Source organism: Propithecus coquereli, unplaced genomic scaffold (genome assembly GCF_000956105.1).
Source record: "Propithecus coquereli isolate 6110/MARCELLA unplaced genomic scaffold, Pcoq_1.0 Scaffold42, whole genome shotgun sequence".
NCBI classification, from domain to species: Eukaryota; Metazoa; Chordata; class Mammalia; order Primates; family Indriidae; genus Propithecus; species Propithecus coquereli.
In genome coordinates this window covers 6,076,653-6,086,744 of record NW_012149952.1, presented here as the reverse complement: position 1 = coordinate 6,086,744, position 10,092 = coordinate 6,076,653, and the positions used below count along the sequence as shown (strand labels likewise).

At 42.2% G+C, this 10,092-nt stretch overlaps 1 protein-coding gene across 2 annotated transcripts in view; it reads right to left on the bottom strand.

The window, feature by feature from the left end:
- Positions 1–6,688, bottom strand: part of UTP14A (UTP14, U3 small nucleolar ribonucleoprotein, homolog A (yeast)) — a 19,312-nt gene extending 12,624 nt beyond the window's left edge. Inside the window, exons 1-6 of one of the 2 annotated variants that reach the window (XM_012653463.1) lie at positions 6,565–6,688; positions 5,463–5,538; positions 3,554–3,624; positions 2,935–2,999; positions 870–1,012; positions 409–564 (exon numbers count right to left, since the gene is read on the bottom strand). In XM_012653463.1, coding sequence (XP_012508917.1) covers positions 409–564; positions 870–1,012; positions 2,935–2,999; positions 3,554–3,624; positions 5,463–5,538; positions 6,565–6,590 — 537 coding nt within the window. In that variant the 5' untranslated portion in view covers positions 6,591–6,688. Of the gene's footprint in view, positions 1–408; positions 565–869; positions 1,013–2,934; positions 3,000–3,553; positions 3,625–5,462; positions 5,539–6,564 lie in introns of those variants that run through there. The other variant, XM_012653464.1, reaches the window with a different exon arrangement.
- Between the last annotated feature and the right edge of the window lie 3,404 nt (positions 6,689–10,092).

Sequence of the window (10,092 nt, the reverse complement as noted above, 5' to 3'; positions counted from 1 at the left end):
GCCCAGCCTGTTGCTTATGTATCTTAACTTATCATTAATGCTACCCAGTTCCCAATTTTCCTAGGATCAGAATGTGGCTTTAAGTGCTTTTTAAAAACTGGAGTATAAGAAAGAAAACATTGTTATGTTCCCTCTATACTGTCAATCAGATATTTTAACACACAAAAATGGAAATAGCCAAGTACCGTATACTAAAAGCAAATGAAAAGTGACTGCAGAGCTCCTGTGTATTGCGTGACTGACAACGAAGGTATGCTACCCCACTTTCTCCCTTTCTGACCACTAAGCTAAGATGACTTAAGCTGGGATTTAGGCTTAATACGTCCAATCAAATCACTCGCAGGCTCTGAAATCTCAAAGTTGCAAAATCTCACCTTTCAAGGTTCAGTTTCATTTTGTTGTACTCACCTTCCAGCCACTGAGCACATGTTCAATGGGGGCAAAGGCTGGCTGCTCCTTCTCCAGGGGAAAAACCAGCTGCTCTGCTTGCCGGTTCTTCAGGACGATAGGATCCCATTTGGAGAGGACTTGTGAGGTTTTATTGAATGCAACTTCTCTGTGGATCTGAAGCAGGCAAAGTCCATAAAAGGAAAGAGCCACAAGATTAAGCGTCAAACGCAAAGCACTAACAAGAATTACAGGCAATGTTTCTTAGCCCAAGAAAGAAATCAGGATGCTAGGGATTACCTCTTGCTTCTCAGGACTACATTTCCCCCTAGATTATTTTTAATCTTGTCCACGATGGGGAAATCACAACTTCCCCCCTCCCATTTTTCTGGCCTTTTCCCTCTTGCTCTTATTATATTATTCTATTTTCTCTTGTCAATTCAACTTCTTCCCTTTAGTGGACCACTTTCTCTATAACTCACCCGTTCAACCTCTTCTTTGTTAAGGGGTAACTCCACCGTCTTCTTTGATTTGACTCTATTCAGTTGCTTTTTCACAGTGGCCAATGAGGATGAAGTTTTAACAGGCTCAAGCAGATCTGCAAGGACCAGCTTTTCTCCTGATCCTATAGAAAAGCCAAACTTTCTGGTCAGACTGAGAAGTAGGGCAAAATTTTAATATAATGTAGGGAGTATCCTCAGTAGAAAATGCTGGTAGACCAGCAAATGTGCAGGGAAGCAAGAATAATTCTCTTACTTCAATCCCCCTATTCCTAACCATGGTGACACCATCACTCTCCTACGTTCACCCCCAAATGTGTTGCGGGGTAGAAGAGAGAAAAAAAACATTTATTTGAAAAAAGTCATTTGCTTTTCTCCTGGTTTTTCTGCTTCCACTCTTGCCATACTTCAATTCATTCTTAACATAGCAGCCAAAGTTAATCTTTTGAAAATATAAACCACAGCATGTCATCATCCTGCCGAAAATTCTCCAATGACTCCCCATCATACCTGGAATCTCATCAACCTAAAGGATATAGCCCTATGGGATCTGGTCCCCATTTGCCTCTCCAACTTCATGTCACTCCCCACCCTCTACAATGCTCTCTAGTCACATGGGCCTTCTTCCTATTCTTCCAACATGTTGTGCTGTTTCTTCCTAAGAGCCTTTCCACTTCCCTGGCCTGAAGTGCTTTCCCCTATTTTTACATGGTCGACTTTCTTATTCAGATCTCGAATTTTGCTTCTTCATGGACCTTTCATGACCAATCAATCTAAAGTAGCCACTTAGTCACTTTATTGTATCGTCTTGTTTTATTATTCTTCTTCCTTTTTTTTTGGAGACAGGGTCTCACTCTGTTGCCCAGGCTAGAGTGCAGTGGCATCATCAATAGCTCACTGCAACCTCACACTCCTGGGTTCAAACGATCCTCCAGCCTCTGCCTCCCAAGTAGCTGGGACTACAGGTGCGTGCCACTACACCTGGCTAATTTTTCTATTTTCTATAGAGACAGGGCCTCGTGCTTTCTCAGGCTGGTCTTGAACTCCTGACCTCAAGCGATCCTCCTGCCTTGGTCTCCCAAAGTGCTAGGATGCATCATTTTGTTTTAATTCACTAATTTTCTCCCCTTATTAGAATGTAAGCCCTCTGAGATCATATCTTATTCTTCACTGTAGCCTTAGTATCTAGAAAAATAACTGATACATAGTAGAAGTACAATAAATATCTGAATGAATATGCTTGGAATAAATATATTGTTACTTGCTCTGAGAGGCTACACCAGTAGTTACTACAAAAACAAAACCCATTCCAGCTGCCTAAGTTGTGAAGAGGGTGACAAAAATTTGGCATCTAGACTTGGTATCAGGTTAAAACCCCAACTCTGCCACACTTATTAGAGCATGTCTTCTTCACATGGGTGATTTTTCACCACCCCCCAGGGGTGGAAATTGGTTTGGGGTAGGGAGGGGTTGGCAAAAATTCTCAGATATTACAAAGTTTTGTGTCCCTCCAAAGCTCAACACTGTCCAACAAAATCTTATTCCTTAATATTTGATTTCATGGGGTGGAGGGGAGGCAGGGGGTGGGAAGCAGCAAAGAATAAAAATGTCTAAAGAAAAAAAGGTTGAGAAACACTGTACTAGGCAATGGCCCTTAAGTAACTTGACCTCTGAGCTCCAGCTGAAGAAAACATCTGCCTGTCTTAACTCAAGGCATTTTGAGAGAACTGAAATAAAAATGAAATTGTGCACACTAAAGAGCTATACAAATATGAAGTATGACTAAGCTCGTAAGAGGCAGCTTCTATCCCAGAAGTATCTCATCAAGCTCCACAGGTCAAGAACATAGCCTTCTAGTCTTTCTTTGAGAAATGGAAGAAACTCAAGGGCACTTGACTACCCTTCTTCACCCACCCTCCTTGGTACATATGGTATGAGTCATTAACCACATCAAAGACAGCTCCTGCGGGGGCAGGGGGGGGGTGACCACTGTGCTTCTGGAACTGCGAAAGCTCCATGCATAAATATCTTCCTTTGTTCAACTTACCTTCAGAACTGATATTGAACTCTGACACTTTCAGACTAGCCTCAGATCTCTCAGCCAATTTCCGCCTGGAATTAGGCAAAACAATACAATAGGAATGGGTAGCTTTTGCAGGGGAACAAACACTTCTCAAACAAGGCTTCAGTTTTTTGTATTTCTCTCCTAGAGTCAGGTTTTGTCACAAAGCAATCAGGAAATCTATTTCTAATCTGGACTTGGTAGTCTAACCCTCATCTCTTCTCTTTATGTAGACTCAGCCCCTCAAGAACACAAGGTAATACAAGGTAGGCATAGTGGAAAACATATTGGACTTGGATTCAAACACCTGAATCTGCTACTTATGAGCCAGGTGACCTTGGGGATAAGTCAATTCTCTAATGGGAATAAGTAATGCCTACTCAATGCTTCAAAAGATTGTAAGTGTGAATTAAGTGAGAATTCAAATACATGAAGGCCTACCACAGTAACAGCAGTAAGGATAATAATAGCTAACCACTATATAATGCTGACTATGTGCCAAGCACTGGTATTAAGATCTTCACACTAGGCACTCAATAAATGTTAGCTGGAGAGAAGTCTCATGGAATCAGCTATAACCTGCCCAAACTGAGGGGAATGTTACCTATTCTTTCCACCAAGGGAACTGATTGCTTCCAGAAGCTTTTGATGCTTTCTCTCTCCATCACTGTCCCCCTAGACACAGAAAAGGAAAAACCATCAGAATAATGAGGGGAGAGAAAAGACAACATGGAAATTGAGGCCCATATAAAATCTCTCATTCTTTTGGTCAGTGGAGAATGGGGAAATCAGATGAGGTCTGGTGTGCAGGCATTCTAGCTCAAACTGAAAGAACAGGTTCAAAATCTAAACTCTCTCATTATAAGAAACATAGACCCTTAGTAACTTGGGAGCTAATGTCATGCCTCTGTCCTAACTTGTTTTGGGATAAAAAGGGCTGAGAATGATGTTTCTGTATAGTATAATGTCATGTGACACAAAACCACGAACATATAGTTTAAGTCATAGCCGCAATCACCAAGGTGGCTTTTCCTAGAGAAAACAACAACTGCGCTGGGCATGGTGGTTCATGCCTGTAATCATAGCACTCTGGGAGGCCAAGGCAGGAGGATTGCTTGAGCTCAGAAGTTTGAAACCAGCCTGAGCAAGAGTGAGACCCCATCTCTGCTAAAAATAGAAAAAATTAGCTGGGGTGTGGTGGCACACCTGTAGTCCCAGCTACTCAGGAGGCTGAGGCAGGAGGATGGCTTGAGCCCAGTAGTTTGAGGTTGAAGTGAGCTAGGCTGACACGAGGGCACTCTAGCCTCAGGTGACAGAGTGAGACTCTGTCTCCAAATAAAAAAATTAAGGAAGAAAAAAAGCAAACAAAAACCCCCTCCTTGTTATTAAAACAGATATGCTATATGCCCCCACCCAAGAAAAAACAATTTAAGTAGTTTTTTTTTTTTTTTGAGACAGAGTCTCACTGTGTTGCCCGGGCTAGAGTGCCGTGGCATCATCCTAGCTCACAGCAACCTCAAACTCCTGGGCTCAAGCGATCCTCCTGCCTCAGCCTCCCGAGTAGCTGGGACTACAGGCATGCGCCACCATGCCCGGCTAATTTTTTCTATATATTTTTAGTTGTCCAATTAATTTCTTTCTAATTTTAGTAGAGACGGGATCTCGCTCTTGCTCAGGCTGGTTTCGAACTCCCGAGCTCAAACAATCCGCCCGCCTCGGCCTCCCAGAGAGCTAGGATTACAGGCGTGAGCCACCGCGCCCAGCCCAATTTAAGTAGTTTTATCAAGGTAATAAAGAGTTGGAATTCCTATAGCATCTGCTGGAAATCCAGCTTAAAACATATATGTATATTTCAATCAGATAATTAAATAACTCTTCACAGAAATCCAAACTTGGGAAATGCGGAAATCATGTAATGAGGACCATGTGTTTTGGCCTTATAAACTATACTTAAACAACTTGAGGACAGTGACTGTAACTTATAGACTTCAAAGTTCCAAAGCACTTAATATAATAGTTATACATGAAATACTAAATAACTCTGTAATTTATTTGAGAGACAGGAACAAATATATAATGTTATCACCCCTTTCCTTTCCAGGAAGGTGCTGTCTACCCTACTTTTTTTTTTCTTTTTTCTTTTTTTTTTTTTGAGACAGAGTCTCGCTTTGTTGCCCTGGCTAGAGTGAGTGCCGTGGCGTTAGCCTAGCTCACAGCAACCTCAAACTCCTGGGCTCAAGCAATCCTTCTGTCTCAGCCTCCCGAGTAGCTGGGACTACAGGCATGCGCCACCATGTCCGGCTAATTTTTTCTCTCTATATATTTTTTTAGTTGTCCAGATCATTTCTTTCTATTTTTTTTGGTAGAGACGGGGTCTCACTCTTGCTCAGGCTGGTCTCGAACTGCTGACCTTGAGCGATCCACCCGCCTCGGCCTCCCAGAGTGCTAGGATTACAGGCGTGAGCCACCGCGCCTGGCCTACTTTTGAGGGTAGTTTAGCAGCTGTCACCCACCTCATCTTCACTGGCACTCAAGGGGTAGTCTTTTGGCAAATCCACTAGTTCTTCCTGTTGGCTCAAAGCCAGAAGGCTGTCAAAAGGCAACAGAGAAATAGTATCATTTGGAATAACTTTCTATTAAAACATTATAAATTTTAGTTCTCAGCACAGAATAGCCCCATCTCTTAGAAGGTGTACAAAGAAAACAGTGTGAACGCCTTTGGAAATTTGCGAAGACACTGAATTTAGACCGAAGTCACACATTACCTCTAAGAGGTGAGCAGTGGTTGGTGATAGACCATACGAAACTGCCTGAAAAACCTCTAACACTGCAGTGATTGGCACTCCATTCATTTCCTACTGACCTTTGGGAAGCTATAAAAACGTCAAACTCTAAGGTTTAAGGTGGCAGAAGACGCTGTTGCTGGCCCTCGAGGTAGGGCAGTTTCACTGTTGTTATTTCTAAGTGTATTCCTACTCAAAAATGTCGCCTTGATCACTTGCTCCCAGGAATGGGGAAACAGGGAATTAATTGGTCGAAAGCAGCTGAGTAAGCCATTTTTCTTGGGGTTTGCTCGGCAAGGTAGGTGCTTAACTAAGGAGGTTAGTACCCACAAACAAATCATAATGTGTACTGTTACCTAACAGCACGTATCGGTAGTAGCAAGGCAAACACTACTAAACGGACTAAATCTAGTTCGGGGGGACATGAAACATCATGCGAAAACGTGGTGAATGACTCCAATCAGCAAAGGTTTCCAAGATGCGGGGAGTTTATAACCACTGCACCGCCTGCGCGTATAGTTAAAGCAGCCTGCGGCAGAGGCAGGAAAAGGAGTCACGTGACGAGGAAAGTGAAACATATTAACTTAGCTGGAGTGGGAGACGCAGCATCAGGACCAACAGGGATGCTGCTAAAAAGCTGAGGAACGGAAAGAGCGAATTAAATTAAATTAAAAGGGCTAGATAGGATGGGTCACAGAAAATAGTAACGAGTGGCGAAATCTTAGGAAGGGAGCCACTGTCGTGTGTTAAAAGGCAGCTCCCATTTCCCCACATCTGGGGAACCCGGCCCTCAAGGAGACCCAGAACCCACCGTCCCCTATTTATCGCTCACCTCTCCGCAGCTCGGGTCGCGCTCATCTCAGCAGCCTGCTTGTCTCACATGGACCAAGAGCGGAAGCCGAAAGGAAGGCAATTTCCGTGCGGGCCGCAAAGCAATTTCTGCTTACGCCAATCGCGCGCGACAGGTTACCTCACTTCCGCTTCGTCCGAGGCATGTGAGAAAGTAGAGCCATTTCGGGAGGGGCCTGCAGAACACGGGGATAATGGAGATGAAAGGCCTGTCAGCGGGCGGGGCTGTGCTTTCCCCTCCCACTCCGCAACTCCCTGGTGCGCGGGTGTCCGTCCTGTTGGCCCCTGGTTTCCACGCGGTCTAAAGTGAGCGAGCTTAGGGCGGGGTGCTGCGCTGTCTGGGACGGAGCCTGAGCTTTCATTTATCTCTGTCTAATCCAAAAGGAAAGACTCCAGCGCCCGTGTGTGTTCGACAGCGTCCTGCAAGCCGGCCACCGGGCAGCTTAGGGCTTCATTGAACACTCTTGTTAAGTGGCCAGATTGTGCCTGGCCCCGGCAATTCGACGGTGAACAAGGCAAGTTTCCTCCCATTTTAAGGAAAAATGCCTTTTGATCCTGTGCCCCTTGTAATTGCAGCTCTATGTTCCTTATTTCCTACGTGACAAGATTTCATCCAGAAATGGGCCGTGCCAGTGGCTACACTTCCTCACTCAAACCAACTTCTATGAATTTTTTGTCATTCTTTTTCTATTTAATAATTTTAAAAAAATGTGTTGCGTGACGGGCGAGGAGGCGGCCACCTTTCTGGCTGCACCCCAAGAATTTTTTTCAATTAAAAAAATGTAGAAAAGTAATACATGAAAACTTTCTTGTTATTTATTCCTTTAAGGCATTCCCATTTTGCTTTTTGCCCCACTATGCCACTGAAAGTGCTCTGGACAAGATCGTTAGTGAGTCACTCCCAAAGTTGCTAAATAAAATATATACTTCTCGATTTTTGTCTTCCCAGAACTTCGTGTGGGATTTAATACTGTTGATTTGTTTTCTTCTTTATTAGGCTGGGAAATGTTTTTGACCATCTGCTATGTGCCAGGTTTCTAGGCATTGGGGATACATTGGTGAACAAAGATATGTCCCATGGCTTCATAGAGCTTACTTTGTACTGGGATTAAAGACAATTTTGCCGTAGTTGAAACTCCATCCTGGAATTCCATGACACCACTCTCTTCTGGTATCTTACCTTCTCTACTGTATACTTTTAATGTCTTATTCCCTAAATGATGATGTTCCCCAGAATTCTGCTCTCAGTCCTCTCTGTTCCACATACTCTTCTTAGGTGAAATTGCCTTTAACAAATTTGTATGATAACTCCAAAATCTACCCCTCTAGCCTAGATCTCTTTCTTAGGCTCCAGACTAGCATCTCTGATTACTTCCTGGCTATCCTTTTTGTCTCACAGGCACATCAAACATGAAATGACCAATAATTTAGATCTTTTCCACTAGAGTTCTTCTCTTGAATTTCCCATTTCTGTGAATGGCCCATCTACTACTCAGTTAGTCAAGTCTGAAGTCTGAGAGTCATCTTAGATTCCCCTCGTCCTCTCATTCCACAGCTGTTCCCTCACATTGTCAGTTTTGCTTCCTGAATTTCTCACAAGTATCTCCCCACCTTTTCATCATTATTGCCATTGTATAATAGTAATTCTGACCTTTGCAATTTCAAGCTTATGGCATTGCAGCAATCTTATAGAAAAGGGGACCATTATAGCATATTGATGAAGAGCATGAGTTTTGACGCTAGAGAATCTTAGCTCTGTCACTTACTAGCTTTGTAATTCTGGAAAAAGTCACTTAACCTCCCTGTGCCTTTGTTTTCTCATCTTTAAAATGAGGATGATGATAATACATTGGGTAGGTGGGAGGGCTAAATGAATTAATCTGCATAAAACAGGAGAATAAATGGAAAAACCTTAGAATAGCACAGTTAGCCATCTGTATCCTTGGGATCCACATCTGCTGATTCAGCCAATCAAAGATAGAAAATGTTTGAAAAATAAAAATAAAAAATAGTACAACAATAAAAATAATACAAAAGCAATACTATATAACAATTATTTACATAATATTTACATTGTATTAGGTATTATAAGTAATCTAGAGATGATTTAAGGTATACAGGAGGATGTGCATAGGTTATATGCAAATACTATGCCATTTTTTATCAGGGACTTGAGCATCCACAGAGTTTGGTATCCACAGGGGTCCTGGAACCAATCCTTCTGGAATACTGAGAGTTGACTGTACCTGTCACAGATTATATGCCCAATAAATGTTAGTTATAATTTTTATTGGCCTTTTAGTCTTCAGTCTTCCTTCATCCAATCATGTAAATTGGACCACATCATGCACCCACTTAAAAGATGCAAATAGACCCTTAGGACTAAGAAAATAAAAATCTCTAGTCCTTGTCAACCTCTCCATCATCTTGGAATCGCTTGCCACTTCCCTCAGGGTACTATAAATTATATTTTTATGGACAGATGATGTTTCCTTAATCTTATATAAAACACGAATAAAAGCATTTTAGAAAACACTGACTTTTTATTGATCTATACTTAATCTAAGTAAAGACAGTGTGTTTGCTATGCAAATACAACTTTGAGACAGATCTCCTAGGAACTCCCCCTTCACAGCATTAACCAGATTGCTGCCCGCTTTTCCTCTTAGAATTATGGAAGTCAGTTCAATATTTTAGCTGAGACCTAAAGGCTGACAAGGAGCTAGCTTTGCAAAGAACTGGGGAAGAGTGTTCAGGGCAAAGCAAATAATGTGTACACAGATCCTGAGGGTTGAGAAGAGTTAGATATATTTTAGCATATAAAAGCCAGTGTGGCTGGATCATGGTGAATAATAGAGAAGGATGGAGAGACAGTAGGATTCAGGTCATATGGGGCCTTGTAGGCCATGGTGGAGTTTAAAATTTGCTATAAGTATAAAATGAGCCACAAATAAATGGTTATGTAGAGGGGTGACAATCTCAGTTTTAAGAAAATCATTTTGGTTGTTGTATGGAGAATGACTTGGAGGGAGGCAAGAGTGGAAAGCAGGAAGATCAGTCAGGAAGCTATTGTGTAGCACAGCAGGAGATGGGGATGGCTTGGAATAGGGTGCTGGCTGTGGAGATAGTTATTGATGGGGGCCCACCAGAGGAATGTGGGAGGTATTGCAAAGAGAAAGATTATGCCTAAATTACTGGCTTGAACAAGTGAGTGGGTGGTAGACTATTTACTAAGATGGAGAAGACTAATGATGGAGGAAATAGATTTGGGGAGTGAGACTAAATGTTTCAGTTTTGTATTTTTGAGGTTTGAGAGCTAAATACCCAAGTGGAGATATCAAGTTATGTAGTTGGTCATGGGAATTAATTGTGAAGGATAATTAGTTAAAAACACTTGATCTTGATTAAAGTGGTCAGTGATTATCAGTAAATAAAAATATACATCCCCCACAAGTATGTTTATATTAATATTTCACCTGACTTAACATTTCACAAAAAGGATCCAGGCTCA